The 25,475-nt window shown below is 36.8% G+C and overlaps 1 protein-coding gene across 2 annotated transcripts in view; it reads right to left on the reverse strand.

Moving 5' to 3' along the window:
- SCAPER (S-phase cyclin A associated protein in the ER) overlaps positions 1-25,475 on the reverse strand; it is a 166,782-nt gene that overhangs the window by 18,354 nt on the left and 122,953 nt on the right. For both annotated transcript variants that reach the window (XM_062000213.1, XM_062000212.1), the window contains 4 exons: positions 20,931-21,148; positions 16,912-17,067; positions 6,535-6,772; positions 3,361-3,510 (listed from right to left, as the gene is read on the reverse strand). In XM_062000213.1, the coding sequence (XP_061856197.1) occupies positions 3,361-3,510; positions 6,535-6,772; positions 16,912-17,067; positions 20,931-21,148 (762 nt within the window). The remainder of the gene's footprint in view (positions 1-3,360; positions 3,511-6,534; positions 6,773-16,911; positions 17,068-20,930; positions 21,149-25,475) is intronic.

The following is a 25,475-nucleotide window of genomic DNA, read 5'->3' on the forward strand; positions in this document are numbered from 1 at the left end:
ACAGACAGTGCAGCTTAGGCTTGACTAATGATGTTAGAGCCATTTAAAATATTAAAGAAATACTCATAGCTTTTTAAAATTTTCAGTTTCATAACTGATTTATTTCTTCACTGACAGCAGCTGCCCTGAAAAAGCTTTATGAATGCTACAACAAAATAAAAAAAAATACTACTACTACTATATTGTATGTGGGCAGAGTCAGTAAAATCATTGCCTTTTAAAAATAAACAGAGCAAGCGCTATCAAAATGCTTAGGAATGCATTTCTTAGGAATCCATTGTCCTTATTGTTCCTCAACAGAATCACTTGGGTCTGGACCAAAAGACAACCACACTGAAAATGCTAACTGGGTACCTTTGGCTCTGCCTCTGCATGGGTGTAGGGACCACCATGAGACCCCTTCTCTTACTTAGGGCTCCTGGAAACTGCAGTGAAATATGAATCTCAAAGCTACATGACAGAAAAGAACTTTCCTTTTTAATTTGCCATTCAACTAAATATAAAGACTTTTACAGATAGCGTAATAAAACCAGACAAATCTCTATTACATTAAATGATTGGCATATGATGCTCTTGGAAGATTTTCTCCTATGAATGTGAAATATTTAGGAAATTACCCTTTTATTATTTTGACTGCATAGTGGTAATAATTCACTTACTTAAATCACAGTACTACTACAGAAGGTCAATGCTGAGGTTGACAGGCTGTAAAATTTCCGTTTTTAGAAATCTATCTGTTCTCCAAACTGGGAAACTGCAATTTAAAAAAAAATAATGGATGCCTTTTCCACTTTGTCCAGGATGTTGCTCTGGATACTCATGTGGGTAGACAGAGGATAGAGGCACATCAAAACCTCCAAACAAATACTTGTTCTTTTTTTTTTTTGAGAGAGAGAGTTGAGATGAATAAAAACATACCAAGGTTTGTAATTAGGAATCCAAATTTAGAAAGAAAAAAAGTCCTACTTAAAGTACAAATATTTCAAAACGAATGTACATTCAACTGAAAGCATAATGTGAAATTGCTTTGAATTACATTAGTCATGAACTCCTTAAAAGTTTATTCAAATGCTAAATAAAAAGAGATATCTGGCTCTATGGAAATTTGTTTTTATATCTCAAAGTCTGGTGTATCTATTTTTATTATGCCGTTCTTTCCAGGAATTCAAGCCTGCTAGTTGAAAGATTTCACTGAGAGACCAATTTTTAATTTTTAGTTGGATTCTGCAGATGAGAAACAGTCAGAGACTGGAAGCTCATAACACAATAAAAAATTAAACTGTAACTGAATGAATAGAAAGCATTTCCCTTTTCATGAAAGGCATCGTATCTTTATTGAAAGTCACAACACTAACAGCACCTGAAAACCACAACTATAAGCAAGTTGTACTGCTTTGCCTAGTAGTTAAAAGAAAAATACTTCCTTTCTGTAAAAACGCCTTCCCTGCATTTTGCAAGTATCCAAGCGAGGAATGTTTCAGTTTTTAAAAATGCTTTTTTAAACCAACAAATGAAAATGCTGCCTCCCCAGTTTAAAACTTATTCATTAGGAATATAAGAAAGGACATTAAAAGTTGAGCAGGTCAGGACATCTTTTAAGATAGTACTACCACAATAAACTCCCACAAAAGACTGCTCTTAACATATGAAAAGTACTAACGTACTGCAGTTGTTTAACCAAAGATCTAAACTTGACTCTCAGAGTTGCAGAAGCTACCTTTTAATCTTGAAATTAAGTCAGTGTGGGGGTAGATTAGTGACAGCACATGACCTCAACCCCAAGCGCACACGCTGAAGACTCCATAGCACTGCAAATATCCAGCTGGGACGCATGCCCACAGACAAACGCCTTGTGCACATACTTAGTCCCTTGACGGGCTGCCAGCAGCCACCCTTGCCAGCTGCTGCCATGGCACAGTGCCCACTCGCCACGGTTGGACCTTCACCCTGGGGCATGAGCGCTCGACTGCGACAGCCACCATGGGCTGCTCTGACTGACATCGCTAGTGGGAAATCCCTCTTCTGCACTATTCCTGGCACGTTTATAGCTGCAAGTCCTCCATGCAATGAATCACAGCTGTTTATACTTGTGTGCCAGAAAAGAAATTTTTAAACTGCAGAGAAAAGACAACATTGTTTCCTGGCACTTCTGGATGCCAGCACGAACCCTTGTGTAGCAGTGGGAATCAGAAAATGGCAGCAATGTCACATCCATTTTCAAAACAACCATATTAAAAAGTGTTGCTCACAGCGAGCTCCAGATCCTGAGTGAGATTTGGTTGCACAGGGTAGGAAGGCTGCAGGATTCTCCCTCTGCTGTGACCAAAGCCACAGAAACATTACAATTAAATTGCATTATATAATATTTCTGACAGCATTGTCAGCTTTAAGATATTACAATGCTCTAATTATAGTTAACAACTGTAAAAATGTTATCAGATCACTTCTCTCTAGACCTTTGCTAACATGTCGTAAGACTTCTTTCTTCTGCTCATCAGCTTAACTGCAGGAGCTAAACTCCTAATCCTAAACTCCTACCCCAAAAGATGAAAAAACCCAGGAACCAGGTGTTACAAGTATGGAGAAAGAATGAGTAACTTCACAAAACACAGCATTCAACTGAACCGTACCAAAGATGCACGTACCATAATGCACATCCAGAGTGACATTTACATACTTAAAGAGCCAGTGCCAACTTCTGCTCTGCCCAATACACTCTGAGATGCTACACATAAGCTGAAGAAACACGCAGATTTTTAAGACTAAAATGTTAGAATTATTAAGTTTTGTGTCTGGGTTATTTTATAAACTAGTATGAGAGGGCACAGAGTCCACTGACAAAAGTGGATAACAACTGAGGAAGCTAAAGGTGAATTTCCACTATTTGGTTTGCTACTAAAAAGATTCAAGGAAAAGATCAACTTAAACCCAAATGAGTGCTCTGGCTACCAAGGAGATGGCTACATTGGCACCTAAGGATGCATCTCCATGGTAGACTAGCTTAATTGTCTTTAAAAGGGTTTGACTTGGGTACCACATTCATCTGATTAAGTTGGCATGAAGTTAACTTGGAATTAAAAATACCAGTTGCTAAGCATATCTTGGCAGCGAGTAAGGCTAGTTAAAATCAATGCCATGTCAGCACCATTGTCTGTATAAGAACATGCAGTTTACTTATGGACAAAACAAGCAAATTCGTGTTAAGATGCAACTTCAGTTTCTCTTTTGTAAATGCATCTATTTGGGCTCACAGGAATCCCAAGCACTTCAAAAACAATGCTGAGGAGATTAGTTTTGTTAAGGGACCCATGACTAAATGTGCCCCCGATAACTTCTGATCCCATTTTCCATTTGCCTTACCTGATTATCTGTGTTGTTTACAGTAAAATAGCCTACACAAATAATGACTTCGTGTAGCAATCCTTCGCAGGTATGCTGGGAACAGTACCACAGCAGAGAGCTGATAATATGCCGGAATGCGAGGGACAGTCCTTCAGCACCCACAATAGACTGAAAAAGAGGCCAAGAAACAGAAATTACAGTCTAGCGGTATGTTATAGAATTGTGTGAATTCCATATACATCAATTGAACCCTTTAATTTTTCTTTCAAAGGATATCTTGCAATGATTTGGAGGACAAAACTGTCTCTTCTTTCGGCAATTTCTTGTTTACAACTAGACCGTAGCACTAAAAGTCACAAAAATAAGAATAAATTCAATATGTAAGAAACACAGGGAAAACTGGATTCTGCTTATTTGACATTCAGTGTAGCATTAGGTTGACCATTTCATTTGACATACATTACATGTTCCAGGAAAACTTCAGGCTAATAATAATTTTTCATAATAAACAAAAGAAATCAAACTGTTGCTGCAAAAGAGCAAAATGCAGTTCTCGTTAATAACTCAGGCGCTGAATGAAATACAAAGATTTATAACAAATGATGACTTTTCAAACATTAAAAAAAGTTCTCCAAAAGGAGAGAACACTCAGCTGCAAAGCTTATTGGCATGCTTTTTAAAAGTAGGCAAATTGCTGTAATGTGGAGATTCAGAATTAGATTTTATCTGTGCAGCCTACAGCCTCTATTTAATAAACATGTCAAACAGACAGAACGACACAAGGTCAAAGGGGAAAACTAAAGCACAAGGAATGAGCATGACAGTCTACTAATTCTAATGAAACGGCAGTGCAGGCCTGTGAGAAAATCTCTTTCATTCGAGAGTTTTCTTCATTTTATACTTTGTAGCCTGTGCTAAGTACATACACATAAATCCCAGTCTGTAGTATAGTTTAGTTTTAGCATGCTCCAAATCCACCAGAAAAAGTAGAATCTGTGACAATTAAGAGACTCAGCTGCTGATACCTTCTGTCTTGAATCTCGGGCGTTCTGGTAAGTTAGTGTATTTTCAAAATGTAATGCACAATACAGTCACCACTAACTGCCTTACATCATGTAAACGCCACATTCTTAGGTCCACTCTTCTTTAATTAGTGCTGTCCACGTATGCTGTGACCTAGCACTCTGGGTTTCACCTTTCCTGATAACAATAGGTCAAAGGGCACCTGAGTTTGTGTATAAAAGTTAAACTAATTTTTTCAAGGAAACTATGCTTCCTTTTTAGCCAGAATTAATATCAGCTCAGGATCCTGTGTTGTTTCTCACTACCATCTTTCAATTGTTTAGACTGTCAAATTAAATGAAATATATACCCATGAGCCATCTGTGCTAATACAAACTCTAGAATACCAGACCTCTTCTGTTAATCAAAAAACCCTATTCTAGAGTCCTACTATTACATGATAAAGCTATTCCTTAGAGATAATAATCACACAGTACATAAACTATGCTTTTTCCTTCTGCTGTCTGCTAGCCCACTGTAGTCCACAAGGTCAGAATGGGCAGCAAACTGCCTCAGGTGTATATTGCTTTTTAACATTACAGGAACAAATCCCATTAATATATTTAAAGAGATCAGTGCTGAGACTACAGAAGTGAGTCTGTCCTGCACAAGCAATTCAGTAGGACAACTCAGCAGATACTTCCTGAGCAGAGCCCCGCATCGATGAACTGAATGACACAATTCAAACTGGTTAGTCCTCTATTATGCAGTAATTACTATCTTGCATCATTTTAAGTAGAACAAACTAATACAGATCAGGGGATTTGGGAATTAATGGTGATGGTTTTTAATACTCAGATATAATAGTAGTTGATAGAAGGATAAATACAAACAGTGTGAACCTTACATTTTAGAAATTAATAGCTGTTTCTTGAGCTACCGGGGAGCAGCCCTTCAGCCAGTGCCACTTGCAACAGCTCCCCTACAAGCTCTAACTGTCCCAGTTCAAGTCTTGCTTGCTGCTATATACCTGTAGTATCTACAGCAACAATAAACATCCAGTCTCAATCCAAGAGGTATTGAACAAGCTACTTTGATACACCTTGATTTACAGAAAGAAATGGGAGTTAATGGTGTGTCTAACAGTTGTTTTATGTGAACTTCAAGAAACATATTGTTTCTGTGCTCTGTAAATGAATCCTGACTGGACTGGTTCCTGCAACCGCATCTATACAGATGACTGCTGCTACATGCAAACGGCTTGTTGCTGTTATCAGAGATACATGTATTAAAAAACCAAGTCAAGAAGCACAGCTGAAGGAAAGTTATACCTTATACCAACTTCTTCACTCATGCAGAGCTCTTGCTCACTTTAATGCATTTCAGATAGAGTGTGTGGTACAACTTGTATACGAATTGCATATTAAATGAAACAGAAACCTATCCTGATGAATTGTATAAGATTGTTGTATGTTTTGCAAAGCAATGCTTTTTGACAGGTTTTTTATATTAAAAACAGCTGTGTCAATTTATCTGAGAAACATACTAGTGTTTGCACTTTCATTGTATGTCAAAATGATTCACTTATATTAGAAGTCTGTTCACAGAGAAAGGTGAGAAAATACTTACCTTCTCAAGACTCAAAATATTATATTTTTGGATTTTTTTTGTGAATAAAAATTATGAAAAGTTAATTTCCAATTTTTGGTCAATAAAATTTTACTCAGATTAAAAAAAAGAACTTATATCAAGTGATTTTCAGTTGCACAATCTTAAAGCAAGAAACCACCAAAAGCACTGACAAATGTAACCTGTGGTTGCAATATAAGCAAGACTTCTCACATTAGAAAACCTTTTATTTCATGCTTTTGAGCAAGATTTCTTTTACATTGTATGATTTATTAAATCTAAAAAGTAGTATACTAAAAGTTCATTTTTTTGAATACAATAAGTAACGGATTGTATTCTGCATTTGACATATTCTAAATTTTCAGCTTTTGGTGAAATTCATTAGTCATTGCTATGTGTTGGAAATAACAACAGTTACCAATTTCGTGCACGAAGAAAATCTAAGCATTTAATTGTGGAAGTTCCCTAAGTATCCAGTATCTTAAAGACAAAACTTAGTTCAAAAGTAAATGCAATAATTAATATTTTCACACTAAGCAAAAGTTTTAAAACGTCTGTTACCTGAAAGGCAGGCAGATCAAGAACAGCAAAACTATTGAAGAAACGTAAACTCTGGATGGCAACCTGGACTGTGTTCGGTGCATAGCTGTCTTTAGGACTTGCTGTGTTTGGATCTGAAATTGTCCCGTGGAAAAGAACACAGTACAACATGTGCAAGACTCCAACCAGATCCGTTGACTGAAGAACTGCTGTTAGTCCTGTGGGGTCCTGACGTGTGTTGTCAAATATGTTCCAAGATCTGTCAAAGAAACATTAAGCTGTCTGAGGAGGAGACCAGCACTCGGTGAGACCACTTGTCCAGGACACAGCACTTGTACATAGTCATAGAATGGAAGGCAAATGTTAGAAAACTGGTAAATTATTAAAAAAAAAAAAAAAAAAAAAAATCTGAGGTCTAATATGTCAAGCAGCCACAATATTTCCAGAAAATACTTTCAATAATCTCGGCACCATCTCATGCTCTCTTTAATTGCGCCACAGCTGTATCTTTTAACATCTTTCTCTGTATACTGGTGTTGTTGCTCCTCAAATGGGCTCATGATACCCATGCGAGACCATGAAGAAATTCGGCAGCTTTAAAGTTGGAAGCCTGGGGGCACTTTAGGGGCTCCAGACAAGCTCTGTTTCACATCAGTAGCCTATACCCATCTTTCTTTCTCGAAAGAGCAGCCAGCAGAGGTGGGAGAACTCCCTGGAGCCTCTCATTGCCTCGGTGATGGGCTGCAGGCACTGGAACAAACTGCCTACCTAAGTAGCAAAGTAAGTTAGTAGGACCAGATGATCTTAATCAAATAGTTCTGTAGGAATTTAAGAATGAATTGGTTGAGCAGTTAAAAAAACACAGTACTTCATATTTCAGTCAGATGTTATTATGGGAAACTGTAAAGCACAAATCTCAAGGCAAACCAGCACAGCTTGTGCAAATGGAAACTAGGTGTCTTTCATATCTCCCGAGTATACACATAAAATAAAGGCAATTTTTGGCTACCTAGGACATCTGGACAGACAGGTAAATAACTCAGGATGCCTCTTGCCTTGTTACATCCAAACTTTCAAAAGCACTTAACATAATCCCCCCATGATTTGTTCTGTTTATGTTTTTTCACATAATTAATAATCCAGAAGACGATGCAGGAGCGTCACTACTAAGGATGACTAAGATTGCCACTACTGTGGAGGCTAAATAATATGTGTGAGGCAGGCAAATACAAAATAAAGCACAAAATAATTCAACAAGTTTTGTATACTCTGAGTTCTGATTCAAACCTATCACATCAATCACTTGTACTTCATTGTGGAAATACATTTAGTTGATATCAGTAAACAAAGGAAACACTAAAATATTAAGATGCAGTGACACGATAACACTAGAAATATGCTACATCAAAACCTGGTCATAATCTCATCTATTATATTCCTATCTGAAGAAAAAAAATAGAAAAAAAGAAATAAGTGTATCAAAAGAGACTATAGAGATTGAGTCTATCTATTCTTTTTTTTAATAATGAAAGGAAAACATGACAGGTGACATGAGATGATGTTATAAAAGTACAAAATAGATGAGAATATCTTTCCCTTTTGTAACAACTAAAAGTAAAGGAAATGCAAAAGCAGTGGAAACAAAAATAACTGTCTAAGATAATTTGTAAGACTTAAAGATCCAGTTCAACACAGAAAAGATCAGACACGGAGAAGGCTGAGGGTATTCCTGCTCACCAGAATAAGTAAGGAGTTGTTCCTTAACTATAATGGCTCTAAATGATCTTTTCAGTATCTGCATCAGAAGCATCTTGCACCACTCTGTTACACACATTGCTCTGCTCCAGTGAAGTTTCCAACAGAGATCCTTGGTGAGTGAGACTAATTCTGCTTTTTACAATACAGACTCTTGTCTTCAAGGGAGCAACTAAATATGAATTCAGCAATCATTACTTTGTACTGTTACTTTCACTTTTTCCAGTGAAGCAAAAAAAGTAGGCAAGAAAGCACCACCTTACCCAAACCCAACATCTACCAATGAGAATTTCTATTTGTAACAGCCCACCACTGCTTACTTGGACCAAATTAAAAGAGAAACAGGCAGGGCAGGATAACAAAACTACATTCACCATGTACCAAAGAATGCCCTAGTACTGGGCTAACTTCAAATATAGCTTAAATATTTTAAGAGAAGGGAAAATGTGAAGAATCATCTCTTCAGTTATAATAGTGAATCTGAAAGCCAGTATCTATGTATTTTCCAGTGGGTAAAATTCTTCTGTAAGGTAGCATGAGTGGGCACTAAAACCATAGGCAACATTTGGTTGCTTTATATGGCAAAGCTGATAACCAGGTGGTTGTGATACCACAAACTCCCTTTGTGCCCCTGAGCAGGGATCACTGGGTGGGAAGAGTGTGTACAGCTACTGCGAGGTGGCAGGCATATTGCATGTGAAGGAGGGAAGATTTAGGAGGCTTAGGAAGGCTATTCTAGCACTCAGGCTATGAATTATCTTCACAGAACTATGAGGGGTCTTCACATAGCCCTCAGCTCAGGTGAATCCAACATGACATTATTTGGGTTGTACACAACTTAACTCTGCTAGCACCCATCTGCTTCCATCACTATATGCTCACATCTTTACACTTAGAAAGCAGTGCTCACATGACTCACTTCTGCTTTTAAGCAGTTTGGTCACATGTGTAGTAATGAACTTCTCTGAAATTAGCATTATGGGTACCATTTCTTTCCAAGTTATTCCTATGAATGTCTGATGGTACTGAAAAAGCTTTTAAGTACAGTAACCTCTGCTGCTACCTCAAGGATTAATATCCCAGGCCTATTTCAGCAATACCTATGCTGTACAAAAATGTACAAGAGTGCATAATTACTTCAGAAATCTTCAAAAGAAGAAAGAGATCAGATCTTTAGGCAAGACATAGTAAAACCAAAAGCAAGTTATCTGTGTCTATCTTTCAGTATCTGTGTTGTTACACAAGTGACTCCAGTGCCACCAGTCACCACCACATCTCTGCCATTGGTACAGGGTCAGATGGGGGCAAACATGCCTGAGTTTGTTGTACAGGTTCCAAAAATGAGGCCTTTGTTTAATTCTGTGGTAGCCAACCGAACTCCTAACAATCCTTAGAGAAACTGTGCCACAAAACCAGCCATGACAGTGTTTCAGATGGCCACCAGAACAGGATTCTCTCAAAATAGATGTAGTGACATTAGAACGACAAGATGAAGTAAATTAAAAAGATGATTAAAATTAAGATTTGATGCCACTTACCTGTTCAAAAGAACCATAAACATTCAGCTGGTTTGTAACACTCATAAAGACCCTGACATTTACTCCACACAGAATAAAAAAAATCGGAAAATTACTAGAGCTCTGAGTGTTTTTTGGGTGGGGTTGCACTGCACAACAATTTATGGCATTACTTTCCTTTCCTGTGCCTGGAATCTCTGCCCAAAATCTTCATTTTACAGCTCTGTGGTCTTTAAGTGAGTGTGTTTGAATGGAGTCAGCAGAGACATTTCCTGAACCATCACCTGCACTTGCAAGCTGTGCCTCGATGCAGATTCCTGCTGCATAGCTTCAAGTCCTGTTGGCACATGAACCTGGCTGCAAGTGAGGAACGAACCCAGATGGCTGCAAAGGAAGTAGAGCTAACAGTTCTGGGACCACTCCTTGGTATTCCTTGCTTTAAAATACCTTCTGTTGTACAATTATTTATTCTGCTGTATGCAGTAGCTAAAATGTGCTGTCATTTAACTAGACTCCAGTAACTAGAATGTTTATTTCCACAGTATCACATGAGAGCACAACTCCTTTGGCCAACTAGCATTTCTTCATTTCAATCTCGGCTTTTTCAACAGTGCAAAATGAAAAAAGCACTTGTGGTCAAACCATAACCCCAAATTAATTACTGTATATGATACCTCACAGAATTTTTTGTCACTACATGTGAAGAGAAGATTGACCAATTTTACCAGAGGTTAAAGTTAGCTTACTTTCAACTCTCACTCCTCATTACTTTTAAACAATTCCATATGAAAAAGCTTACATTGCTGGATTAAATCCTTTTACCATTTTGTGTTGCTCTGGAACAGTGAATGAATCAAAACATACTTTAAAAAGTCAATTGTGAAATAACTTAAAATACAAGCATTATTTTTTTTTACAGAAAAGATCAGGAATTTTATATACTACAGGACAAAACTGTTAAAAAAAGGTTAAAAAATCTGCCTGCTAGGTTTGGTGGACTAAAGGAACTGTTCAAAAATGTTTATTTTTGGTATTGCCTGTATCACAGTTAATGTGTGTATGAACAGGCCGCTGGCTCTTGTTGGTTTTAACTGTCAGCTATAATCACTTTAAGTTCAAATACTCATAATAAAAAGGTAAAACACATTATTCACACTGATTGTGGGCTTTAAAGATGAAAAAAATGTACATGAGAAGTTAGAAAATAAAGCATGAACCTCTGCGCGTGCTGCTATGAGTGATTTTGGTCAAGTCTGTACAATACTGGATTTCATGCATTTAGCAGATTTTTAATCCACCTCAAATCTACGCCCAGTGAAAATTCAGTGCTAGCTGTCAGGACACATATTGAAGTAAAAACTCATAAAAACCCTAATATCAGAAGATGAGGGCATCATATACAAAAACTAGGTTTTACATAACTAAAGTTAAGAGAGGAGATTCCCATAGATGTACTTCCTAATTCTCCTATTTAAAGAAGCTTACTCTCTGGGTCTGTAACAGCTGCCAAAGTAAAATAGTCAGTATGGACAAAACCCCTTCAATTAATCACTGAGGGGAAGGAAGACTTGCCGGATTTTTTTTACATTGGCTTATATAGCTGGGAAAACAGATAGGCTTTCAAACTTTACCAAGTCTCTATATTTAACACAGAAAAACAGGCAAATATTTAAATTACCATCAAACAACCTGCAGGGTCATAAAAAAAGACTTTAATGAAATGCAGGGACTTTTCATTATGGTTTGCCATTATGCTTTGCAGCTTCTGCCATCAAGGAGTCTCAGGAATTGGTACAGGGTTTATGACTTACACGAAAGGTTTAAGAATTTTAAAATGTGGATATATCCATCACAGGAAAGAAAGATACTAAACAGTGGTACTTCGTTGCTTAAAATACACCACTATTTATTAAAAACAGGAATTCAATACAGCTTGATGAGAAACAGCATACTCTGTAGAACAAGTACAAAACTACAATTTCTCCAAGCTTCAATATGAGCAAACTGTTTATATCTGAAAAGATATTGTTTTGAAAACCGACTGAGCTAACAAGCAGACTACACTCTCTAAGGGTATACATTATAACATTTGTATATTTGAAAGACATACTCCTGATTTTAAAAAAGGAGCCACGACTTTTCAAAAGGCTTAAATTGTAATATTTTAAATATTCTACCATTACAATTTAAAAACCATAATCTGTACTTTTTGCTTCCAAAATTTATTTCTAAAGAGCTGTCAAAATAAAGTGGCAAAATGATAACAAAAGAAGTATAAAGAAGTATTTAGCACCTGTCAGATCTTGTTATAATTCACACTACTAGGAATCACAGGTACTGTGTAAAAGCACTGATTTGCAAACTGTTATTCATTTCAAGAACAAGTTTTATTTAGTTTACAGTACTTGCTGGATCTGCTGCCCTTTGGAAGTGGAGAGAAGCACAACCAGCTTTCAGGCAGTCTTGCATCTGATTTCCTACACAGCAGCCAAAACAGACATTATCTTAATTACTGTAATAAAGCTGAAAACAGACTAGCCTACTTCCTTGTGTATCTGTGACATTGACAGTGACTATCTTCCTGGATGAAACCCTATAAATCTGCAGCTTTCTGCCACTTCAGCTTGTAATCCACAACTTCATTAGCTGGTGACAGAGATTTACATATATTCCGCTGCTGTTTTGAGATAAGATGTGACACTAACATTTTAGCTAATGTACTGCTATGACATTCTGTTTTCCTAGATTACCAAAGGAGCTTACAGACACTTCTTACCTCAAGAGAACAGCAAAATTTTGAAAAGGTTGATGTCGCAGGGAGCTACATAACTTGAGGGACTATTGCAATACTCACCTTATGCTCAACTCGCTTTTCTTCTTGTGCCTGCCCACTGTACTGCTCTTAGGGAAAATATGCATCCTCGGTGATTAACCCTTATACTGCACTACTGCTGACAGTTTCCTTCTGCTGTTTGCATTAACTCTGTGGTTAGTATGAATTTCTCCATTCATACTAATGGGTGAAAGCAAAATACGGCATTAACAACAGTCCTCCACAGAGTAACAGCTCAACCTCTTAGAAATCTTAGTTCCAGAGACTCATAGTGGGGAAAAAAGGAGACAGAAATTTGATGAACATTGGGCAGTACAATAAAAGACAAGAACATAAGCAAGACCCTTGAGATGCTTGATGAAGATCTTACTATTTATTTTCTTACTTAGTCTCCACTCCTGCTTTTAGGGAAGGCAAGCTGGAGCAGGCTGGCCATACCTCTATTAATGTTTCTTGTGTTCTATGCTTGCTCACTGCTCTGTCTTGTGTTTGCAAGTCAGGTATGCTCCATATGTCTATTCAGGACTCAAGGTCATAAAATAGGCCTTGTATCTCTCATAGTTACAGCAACAAACTCTGGAAAACAAGGCTATTGTCCTGAACATTGCTATTGGACATTTGCAATTGGAGACAAATTGCAAGACAGATTTATAGGGCTACATAAACCACTATTATTCTGTATAAAGTCTATTTAATATTATTGCTTTATTTTATGTTAATAAAAATATCTTTGTTTTCAATTTTGGATACTGTTACTCTTAATGGTGAGCAAAATCCAGTTAAGCATTATCATGGCAATTTTCAAGCCTAACTATCAAATGTCATGTTCATCTTTTGCTCAGCAAAGAGAGATAGCTCAATATTTGGATGTGCTGCATTTTATTATTTCTCACTACATACAAGAAGAGATAAACCCCTATTTTCAGCTCTCACACTTGTCTTTTTTAATTTATCAGGAAGAAAGGACCTCTCACATCCATCACTAGCAATGCGTGCAACACAGTGAAAGAAAAATGAGATATACAGTTGGAGGTCTCAAGTCACCCTCATTGATTCTCACTGTGTAACAGATGAGAGTATAAAAATTACCAAAACAAGGTTCATGTGGGGTTACAAGCTACTATTGCTTTCAACAAATGATCTTTTATGTGTTAGACAGTGTTTGTAAAATGTACTATTTCATCCAGAGCAAAACTTCAATTAGAATAATCAATCTAGCATTTATTAGCCAGTACCAAAAAAGATCACTTGAGAAGATCAATATCAAATTTAAATCTTTTTAAAGACCTTGACCATTAATGAAAAGAAAATCCTTCTCTCATAATTAGATATGTTTATAACATATGTTCAGAACAGATTCCCTCATTTCAATAACTTTTTATGATGTTGAAATTGAGGATCCTTCAATTTATGTTTCTATATTAGCAAGATTTTATTGTATATAACTCCAAGATTTTGGACCTTTTTTTTCCACGTCTACTATGGGAATAAAAAAAGTATCTTAGTTTATGTCTCAAAATTTTATCACCTACATTAATATCAACCATAGACCTCATTTAATACTTAATGATGAGATACATATACAATACAATTTGAAGATATTCTCTAATAAATATTATTGTGTGACTTCTTGCCTGATGCAGAGGTAGGTGTAGGGGGTGTAGGGAGGTACTCGACTGTGATCTCTTCCCTGCCTATAACATTTTCCATGAAGTAACTGTCCAAATAAACACTGTGTATCAATCCAGAGCTTGGTTTAGAAATATCTGCTAGATCTGGCAATTTTACAAAATGTTTTTGTGAGGAAAAGAACAAAATCTGGATTGACAGCTTTTCCTACATTAGAGCTCCAGAAACGGGCCTAACATACTTTGTACCTACAGGACACGCTCTATTAACTGTTTAAAACTTGATTTAGTGTTTCACTTCTAGCCCTCTGTGGATATTGTAGGTTACAGTCACAGTGAAGTTCCCAACAGCTTGGTAGTGTCTGAAAGCAAAGGAGGAGGATCATGCGGTGCTTAGCCATTGCCAGTTCATAAAGGATTTAATTGTTGCAGGCACTGGGGATGGCTTGAGAGCCCCAAGGTGGCCCTGGTGTGTGAGCTGCCCAGCATTTACTGCCCTGTCAGCTTCCCACTGCGCCACTTGCAGGTGCAGCATGCTAAGATCTGTACACAGTATAAAGAGCACTACATAAAAACATTCTAACACATTTAACAGGAATGACACCTTTTTATATCACTAACAACAGCTTGAAATAGTTTTATCGGAAAAAACCTAATTTTGTGACTCCCCTGATCACCACTGAGGAGCATAAAGAAGTTCCCAACCCAGAAACATTCTGTATGGGAAAATATATCAAAAGAACAATTAAGAAAAATTGCCCTTGCAACAACGGTGAAAGCCTGATGTTATTTTGGCAAAACGTCTTTTCATGCTACAGTGTCAGAGCACTAGTAGCACTTACTAGACTTTTTTTTCCTGTCAGTAACAACTTCAAAAGTTTTACAATCAGAGAGGTTATTACTCTGCTGCACATGCTTGGTGCTCAAGCCAAGTTTATGTACAAACTAAGTGACAGCATGAGAAATGCTGGATTCTGACTGAATTGGCTGCATGGCCTCCTACTACCGTTTACCATGAATGAAAGACGCATCTGTATTTCTCACAAAAAGAGGCTGCCTTCTGTGCTGCAGGTCATGTATCACGCACACGTATTGCTGTGCTGTGACATATTTAAGAATTCAATAAATTTGAGCTCTGTTTCTGCCACCTTAATCTGTGTTTGGCAAAACCTTTTTCCATTTAAATCACCCTGAACACTAAAGACTTCTGTAACATGACAGAATTACACTCTGCATTTACTTCTTAAAAGACAGCAGGCTCAGGTGATGAAAGACATTTAAATTGCCCTTCTAATCAGTTACATCAAAGCTTTTGATCTAAAAGCAAAAGACAACAATTTTCCAATCCCCAAGTTCATTTCTCTCATTCATTTCCATGCTCAAATGAGCAATCCACCCTGGAAATCGAGAACAATCAGTACTTTTGGCTAAAATCCAAAGCATTGCTGTTATATGCAGGTAATAAGATCAGATACTTATTGGTGTAACTGTGAAGAAATATGCTCAATCCTCCAAAATTATTTTTCCCCTATAAAGGACAGATGCTCTTGAAGGAAGTACTTGCACAGTGTTGTATTACTTCAGGGTGCAAAGACCTCTATTATGTGGCTCAAGTATGTGCCTGTTTCAGAAATGGCAAGTATTGTGTTACTTGCTCTTGTAGCTAGAACTATTATTTCACTAAGAGAATCCTGATTTTTTTTTTTGTTTGTTTGGTTTTTTTTTTAGCATGCATTTGACTTTTGGCAGTGCTGTTCTGGAATGTAAAATGCCAAGTTGGCAGCTTTCAGAAAAGGAAATTTCAGTAAATTAGGGTAGTCTCTTTGGGCTCATATTTCTTGCAGTTCTTTTTCCATGTGCCTGTGTCCCTAGGTTACTAGAAACAGCTCTTACCTACAGCTTTGTTCCTCATTTTATGTGGTTTTAACTCCAATTTTTCGAGCGTAGCATAATTTTACCCTTCAGGAATCTGTTGTGAAGTTCTGTCAGCTTCTTCTTTTCCTTAAATGTGTAACAGTCTAACAGTGATAGGTTCTAGCACATGCACCCCAAAGTTCAGAAATTTTGACTCTCCCAATGTCAGGCTGTTAAACGCTGTAGATTTTAAAAGCCCCAATTTGCTGTCAGACACATACCTCATGCTCACTCCCTACAACCCTGGTGAGGTTATGATAGCAAACAGTTTGTGTTAGGAAATTCCCTGACAAATCTAGTAATACTTTTCATTATAGAAACTATAATTCCCCTACTGACAGTAGTATTTTAGAGAACAGGAGCTGAATTAGGCTGCCCTAGAGACAAATAAATTAAGAGTTTATTTTTTGCTGATAATAAATTATCTCTTGAAGTCTTTAGGTCTGGACAGTTCAAATTAGCAGTGATAAAACCCTCACTGTAGTGATGAGTAAAGATAAAGTTTGTATTTCTCATAAATGACTTACAAGTATCAGGACTTGGTGCAGGTAACTAATTAGCGTTCAGTTGTAAAAGGGTGAGCAGAGTGAATTTCCTGCACTGTTTCTTTACCAGCTGTTACTATGTGACTAAGAACAGTTTTGTTTAACAGTCTCATCAGAGGGCTCCCTTCCATGAACAGGGTGTTGGCATAGAGTTACAATGACTGCTGCCCGATGAACTTAATAGATGACAAACCAAGTGCACTCACCTTCCATTGACAGCAAAACATAGCTGACATATTCCATGCAACACTGCTGTGGCATTTTGTAGAAAAGTTGCTATTTTGGGATTCTCATCAACAGGGCCTTGAACGGAGAGGAAGCAGCAACACAGCTTGTCTATCAATCCTATGTTCACCATGTAACTATAAACAGAAGAAAAATTGTATTAAAACGTAGTCTCGTGCTTGTTTTGGTAACTTTGAAAAGTAAGCAACTTGTGCTTTTCTACTATCAAACCATACAAAATGCAGGTTGTGATTCCTTAAACACTCTTTCTGAAAGGTTCAATAAAACAATTCAAATTACAATAACACTATATCTGGCTCTGTAACTATCAGTAGTTTTGTTAAGAAATCTGTCTGTTGTAGGACAATTTGTATTATACTGTTAAAGAAAAATGAGTGTAAATGTTTATTTTACCATAATCCTAGAAGCACAATGGAATTTTGCCATAGTTCAATGATTTATAATAATCTTGGTAGCTCTGCAACAGCACAATTTCTTTTCAGCATGAAGAGATAAACTTTGTAAAACACACTAATTCAAGAAGACAATGATGTTACCCAGATAACGTTTTATTGCAATGCGTATATCATAACAATTTCTGCCTCATTGTTGGGTTTTTTCCTTTTTAAAATACATGCAACAGTCAAGAGGCTAATAACACATGCAGGTAACCTTCTGCCACTAGTAAAGAAGGATCAGGACAGGAAAGCCTCCTCAGGAGCTCAGTCAAAACTGAAAGCATTGAAAATCATGCCAGTGACTTTTTTTTTAACTAAAAATTCCTCTTTCTTTTTTATTATTACAGTAGATCAGACCATCATTGCTGATGATTAGATCACTATTACTAAAGCTGCTGCTTTAAATTTCTAATACCTTGGAAGGTTGCATCCTGAAAAATTGATGTTTGTCCTTGAACCACTATCTATCGGTCCACATCAGGTTCTCTCATATTTTGATCATTATAAACTCCACTTAAACTGTGCACAGATAACCTTCTGCCATGTCACTTTGCTGCTATCACCTCACTTCATGTACTTTCCTTTTTCTACCACAAACAGCTTCACAGACTACTCCATCTCAACTGTTCATTCTGCTGACTTACAAGAGACACAAATATCCTGCTGAAATCACCTCCTCCTTCTCTTTTCCCTCTAATTTTCTTTGTCTTTTCCTCCATGCTTATCAAGTGAGAGAAACATCTTGTCAAAATCAGAACTGTCATGCTTCCACCTGCTTAACAGACAAAGGGGAACTGACTGTATTCAGACACCATCAACTGGTTCACTGTTTTTACACTGATAGCCTGCATTAACCATCCTGTTATTAACATTACTTCATTCTACTAGTTGTTCTGTCTAGTTGCTTGTCAAGTCCATTTGTCAGAGATGGTCTCTTAGACCCTAGGTAGGCTCCTTGTAATGGGAACACCATTGGCTGTATTTTCCCCATAATGTCAAGACCACCCTGACTTGACTAAATGTGAACTTTATTTAATAATACTTATGCTAGTAAATAAGCAGTACTGATTAGTTAATGCTTATCCCAGGAGCTGTACAAGTATTTAATAAAAATAACTATTCCATCACATTTCTTACAGTCTGACTCTGAAAAAACAGGGATTTTTTAAGATTAGGGAAGAAAACCTCTCCACTTTGCAGACATTGTTATTGCTCAAAGACTAATCTCTCTTCAGGGCTAGAAACTAGACTTTCTGGCAAAATTTACTCTGCTGACACAAAGCTTTTGGAAGCAATGAAAGTAATTATGAGTAAAAACACACTGGACATAAAGCAAGAAGTCTAACCACAGTACGTGAGATTTTTAAAGCTGTTGAAATATAGCAGTTAAAAACTGCTAAAGATGCACAAAGGTTATTAATGGCACACTCATTGCTCAGGTGAGTTTGTCTGTTCTGCTTCACAATATGAAAAGTTACCAGCATTAGGTTTCTTGCAGATGTTGTTCTAAGCAATCCACCTGATCATGCAGTTAATAAGCAGGCTCCCTTGTATTAGCAGAATAATTCCAGGAACAGAGCTGACTGTTAAGATACATCACAGTCAGAGAGAAATGCTGAGAGCTAGAAATCCCTGTGTGAAACTGGAGGGGAAAGGAAGAACTAAATAAAACACAGTTAATACTGATGGATGATTACTCACAAAAAGGCACAACCATCCTCATCAATATTCTCTTCCTTTTTCCCTGTTCTCTACAGTGTGACTGACAGTTGCAAAAGATTTTCATTGTGCCTCTTCCTTTACACTCACACCTGGATACAAAGCAGCTGCTCTTCTGGCAGAGAAGAAATAGAGGAGTGTTTTCAGTCTACTGGGACTATTCTTTAATGGCATCTGAAGACAATGAGAAGATGCATGAAGCATTCTCTTCCTTGAAAAACTGAGCATCCAGACAAGTGGAATGTCAAAGCTCTATAATCTATTGCCTCTGCCTCTCAGTTTTTTTATCTATGGTAGCATAGTTCAAGTAATTTGACTACCTTCTTGGTACCCAGCTAGTGTACAGATAATTGTTGCTTCTGCATCAGGTCTAGTAGCCCCAAATGGCGGGGGGAAAAACCCCAAACACCTTTCCTCTTTCTTCTCCCATCTTACTGAAACTTTCATTTAATCAACTCCCAAAGACATCCAATACAAAGACCTGAAGGTGAAAGATTCTTATTAATAACAGAATTTGTCTGGTTTTAACTAGTTTAAAAAGCTCTCTCTCTTTTTTTCCCCCTAATTGCGCTATTACCTTGTCATCATGCCTTTCATTCTCCATTTATAACCAGATCCCCTAAAGTGCCTCAGGTGAGAGACCTTGTTGGATTCTCATGTATCTTCTTATCTTAAAGGTATTCCTGTGCTTGGCCCAGTCAGTGTCAGATGTCTGTTCAGCACAAATATCAATAAGCAGACCTCCCACCCTTCCATTCATAACTGAGCAGAATACAACATCCTGAAATTTCACACTCTTTCAAAACCTGTTTGGGGAGAAGGTGGGTCATCTGAGAACAAAAAAGTTTTAGAGGTCACTGGTATCTATGCCAACTATTTGTTTTGCTTTCCTTTTCCATCTGTCTTTTTTGTATCCATCAGTATCATACCAGACTTTGAAAAGTCTGAAGATGCTCACTGTGAAACAGTTCCACTAGTATACCATCAGAATTTCATTTCTTCAGAGGGCTGAAGATATATTAATGACTATTTATGTAATTTATTTGTGAAACTAAACACTTTCTGCAAGTCTAACATATTGGTGGATCTACATTTATTTTCGATGGATAATCACAGAATCACAGGATGGTAGGGACTGAAAGCGACCTGTAAAGGTCATCTAGTCCAACCCCCCTGCTAAAGCAGGTCCACCTAGATCAGGTTTCACAGGAATATGATTGTATTCAGGTTCAAGTGTTTTTACTAAAGAATTAGATGGTTCAAGTAAAAATGAACAAAACCATGCATTCTCTTTGACTCAGTTGTTAAACTCACTGAGTCATTTTGACTGAAATTTTGCTCAAGAAATATCCTTAGACAAATGCTACTAAAATGTAACTACATTATAAACATTGAAATCAGATTATTAGGAATGATTGTGTAATCTTTATAATAAGAATTATGTATTTTATAGGAAGCTTACACAAATGTATGTATGATATGCAGGACCACAGTGGCAATGTGCATAGACAGTTGGTATAGAAAGTTGAGAAAATATAATGAAAATATGGAAGCTGACGCCTAGGTAATTAGGAGAAGAAACTTACAGAAAGCACACAAAAATGCAAAATTAAAAGACTCTTAGTTTTCTGTATTTCCGTGTTTGCATTTTTTGAATAATTTTTTTCTTTAGGAGCATAGCTTTTTAATAGTCTCCTGAACTACACACAAACTACTCTCAGGAAGTTAAGAGTTTAAACAGTTGGTTCCTTTCTTAAACCACTTCAATTTTCATTCTTTGTAGTAAAGAAGGTTGATAGGAGTTTGATTATTTTTTTTCTAACCTGATTAGGTCTTGGACTCTGCTGTTGAAGGCTTCCACTTGCGAGGATTTACTTTTCACTTCCTGTAATATCTTCAGGTTGTTTCCATCTGGGAAGCTGGAGATTAGGCATCTGAAAATCACAGCAGTTATCCTTAGAAGTCCTGTTGTTAAACCTTCAAATACCTGCTTAATTGCATTTCTGCCTGAAGTGGCATTATGGTCATCTGGAACATTGACCTAAGTAAAGAGGGAAAAAAAAGAAAAAAAACAACTAGAAGTCACTAAAAATAATCAAACACTTGGAAAGAAGAGAAACACTTAGAAAGTTGCATATGACTACATAAAAAATAAAGTAACATTCTAGCAGTGCTCATTGACAGAATTTTTTTTTCAGGTACAAGAAAAGGTTTATAGCCCTTATGCAGATAATACAAGCTGAAATGGAATAAATCAAAGTCAAAAGAAGGAAGTCTTATAGCTGCAGAGTATTTCATTAGTATGACTGTGATATTCTTATGCATACATGGTATTTTTGATGAGTTGCTTGCAAAGCCATTATTTTTTGTTAAATTTGACTACAAATAAAAAACCAACTGAGATGGTTCATTCTTACCACTACATTGTGTTACCATAAAGAGATGTTAAGTGTCTAATACACAAAGCTTTCAGTAATAAAGAGGAAAGATAGCTATGTTCTGTGGAAGGAATAGCATTTATTGTTGTATGGTAATCCACTACTTGACTTTGGAAAAATACAACGCACCACCAGAAGGCTACTCAACAGTCTGAGTCCTAAATAAACACCCCTACAAAATTACTTTGAAAAGCAAAGTTCTTGTGATGCAGCAGGTGCAACTGTGGTTCTTCACAGAAAAAGGAAACATACTTTTCAGGCAACAGGAATAAGAGCTAATCCCTGATGGACTTTCTCCATCGCAGCAAAACAACTCCAAAGGTTACAAAATTATCTTGAACTAAGTGTCCTTCCAAAGTATTTCATGTGAAATTTTAATGTTAGAAAAGGTATGGATTTTTTTTAACCAAAAATCCAAGATTAATAGCGGCATAAGTCAAATCATAACTAAGAAATAAAGTTTTCCCTTAGGAAACAGCATACTGAAGAATCTGAGCAGTCGGTTTAGACAACCCACAGGGAGGCTACAAGGAAGTGCCAGTCAGTAAAGGTAACAACAGCAAAGGACACTGGGGAATACATTTTTTTTTAAATCAAGAAGTCAGTTGTGCTGCTGAGCTTCTGCGTAACTGAATTCAGAACACATTACCTGCTGAGGTACACAAAGAGAGTAAGATACAGCTACTTTAAGCCAAAGAAAGTGGGACAGATGAATGACAGTGTTTTTCTTTCACACCTGAAAAAGCCTAGAGACAATTATCTTTTCCTCATAAGTGTCAGAACTTCTCAGTTAAGCAGTTTACTACTAAAGCTAACTCAAAGTAGCTACTTGTTTCAAAGAATCTACCACCACCACCACTCCCCAACCACAAACAAATCCAAACAACAACTAAGAAACAAGGGCACAACCTGTCATGCTGGAATGTCATAAAGGACAATGTAAATATTATGGTTCTCAAAGACGCAAGGGGAAAGGCTTTCAAGCTCAAATTAGGCATGGGTAAAGCCTGAGCACTTTTATTGGCAGCTTTACATTGTAACTACTAAGGACAGTAGGAAAATCATGTCCCATGAATAAGGCCTGAACATTTCAGTGTAAAACATCACCTCATGATACACTGCACTTGTCCATCAGATGTCAGTCACTTGCCATTCATGTCAGAGACACAACTTGCAGTGCTCTCTCTAGACAGACCTCAGAGGAACAGGATCTGATTTATCTAAATCATTAACCTAGTACCTACTCCTAAAAAAGGGAGTGAAGCTGAGAAGTACAACATGTAGATCTGAAGGCAAATTTATATGCAGGATACAGGTCTGGAAGGAAATATAAACATTTCTGAAAATTGTATCACGGCTTCCCCCCCCATTTCTGCTGAAATTCTGCCCTGTTGTGATCAAACAGTAAGTGAAGTCTGTGTGAAAGTCCTGCAGGTTTATAGGCAGAATATTGGCAGCAGGGATGCATCAACCATATACAAGGGTCCTACATCCATTCACTGTGCTGAGTGCTGCTGGATGCCATGTACAAACATTCCCCTGTGGTGGCACTTTTATGAGACATCTTAAGGCTTTCAACACTGTAATCAGTGATCAATATTGGCTGAAATTTTATTTTCATTCCAGGTTAAAATCATTTACACTTTGGAATACCCAAGTGAGGTCACAGAAAATCGTTTCTCCCTGTATAGGTATCAGGAGGCATTTGGTAACACTTGGTGACAAAGAACTACATGCACATTTCTTTATTATTCATTAGCTCTGAGCCTTGTGTTGGTACTTAAAAACCATTGCAATAGTCTGTTTCTGGTGATGAGCCAAGTAAGCAAGTGAGAACTCTTTAGCTCCTTATTCAAGCTCATTAGGAAAAATAATATTATGTTGCTGCAGTAACTTCTGTTGACTAAAATAATTCATGCCTAATGTTTCTAATTACCTAATGAAACAGGTGGATTAAGCTTTACAATGTGTAAATCAGTTTAAATGTGGAGACTTTGTACTAGGACAGCAAGTTTTAAAAATTGATTAAAAATGCTACTCATTGTTTTTTCAACTAAGATTAAAAAATGATAACTTTTCCTAAAAGATTTGATAATATTTTGCATCAGAGCCTTCTATTTGCTGTAACAAACAGTATTATAAACAGATAATGTCTGTTTTTGTCTCCCAGTTGAATGTACATACAAGAACTACATTTTCTTAAGCATCTAGCCCTTAGCTATGCAAGGTCATGCTTTAATATAAAACAGTTATTCCCAATTTGTAAAATATACAGACCTTTCACTCTTAATACAATCATTTATTGCAGAGCTGATTTTTCACATTTGATTTTTTGGGGAAGTGTGTATGTGTATTAATATAAAGTGAGAACAAATGTGGGTTTTATAGTGTCTATGTCAAAGAGAAGATAGAAGGAAGTACTGCTTTGGACAGGAGGAGTACTCTAAATGGGTAAATTTGAACTTAATCCCTACCTTCAATATTTTCTGTTTATATGGATTCAAATGAGTGACAAAAGATGATCTCTTTTATCAAAGAAGTACTTAACGAGGTAGTATGAAAATGTGTTGAGATTTATGTTCAAAATTAATTGGGGTGCTTGCAGAAGTGATGTATTACTGTGCTTGTTGATTATTATACCAAGCAAGAGGGTAGGAAGTCTTAAGATTTAATAGTGTAATTACGAAAGCTTTCAAGCTCCTGTTTCGTTGCATTGATTACACAGGAGTTCATGATATCCAGAGAAACTGGAACATGGGCTTTGAATGAATAAATGGTAACGCATTCTCCATTTTTATTTCAGAGGTTTAATAGGTTTAAAAGGTTGATTGACACAAGTCTACAAGTATGATCACAATTAAGCTAACTTGTCAAGTAATTGGTATAAAATGTTTTTAAATCACAAAGGAAGATAGAGAAAATTGTAACTACTGATCAAATATTCAACACATCAAACATCTCAAAAGTATTTTAGCATTTATGATGGCTGGCTATGCTGGAGCCTAATCAAGATTCCTACGTTCTTTAAATCAGTTCTTCAACCAGAATGCTTTGAAGACCAGATTCTCAGCTCTGGTGCAGTCTCCATACAATTGTTAAGCCACTCAGTGGAGAATTCTCCTTGTGCAGGGATTCCCTTGACTGTGCAGAGCTGCCATGAGCTTTTCAGTTCTGCCCAGAATCTAGGACTTAATCCCGAAAGATGCTGAACAATATGGCCCCAATCCAGTAAAGCACTTAGGCTCACGTTTAATATAGCTGAAAAACATTACTCCATTCTGACTCATGTCAACAAAAGTACCTCTGAATATCAAAGCACATTGTTTTCAGTGCTTACACAGAAACCCACCAGTTTCCAGGCAGCAACATAGAACTCTCACTGAAAGCTCATTAATATTTTTATTTGTCTTGTAAAAAGCATAATCCTTCACAGCCATGACCAATTTTCAATATTGAGCTGTTAAATCTAAATAGAAAGACTTAAAACCTGTTGAAGCACTGAATTTCTGTTCATTTGCTCATTTACGTTGTACTCTTCTCCCACTAACAGGGTATTTTGTGCTTTTTGCACGTGTAAGGCAGTAGGCTTTCCTCGAAAACTCTCTGGAAAATGCATACTTTCAAAATACTATCTATAGGATGTCAGACTTTCTATGTAATAACTAGTAAACTAAAGAAATGGAAATGGCCTGGAATTCTATGGGTTTAAGATGGTGCAGATGAAGATTCTGTTTATTAAAATTCTATACCCTTAGATACTTCGTCATTATTTTTCCTACCCCAGCCCTACTTTCAAGATTTACTACAGGGTTCACACTCTGACTTTCGACTGAAGCAAAGAAACAGAAGGTTTTGATCTTTTAAAAGTTACATTACTAAAATGAAATGAAAAAACATTGACTTTCTGTGCTTTTTTACATTGTCAACACT

This window comes from Colius striatus, chromosome 7, assembly GCF_028858725.1.
Source record: "Colius striatus isolate bColStr4 chromosome 7, bColStr4.1.hap1, whole genome shotgun sequence".
Classification (NCBI taxonomy): Eukaryota; Metazoa; Chordata; class Aves; order Coliiformes; family Coliidae; genus Colius; species Colius striatus.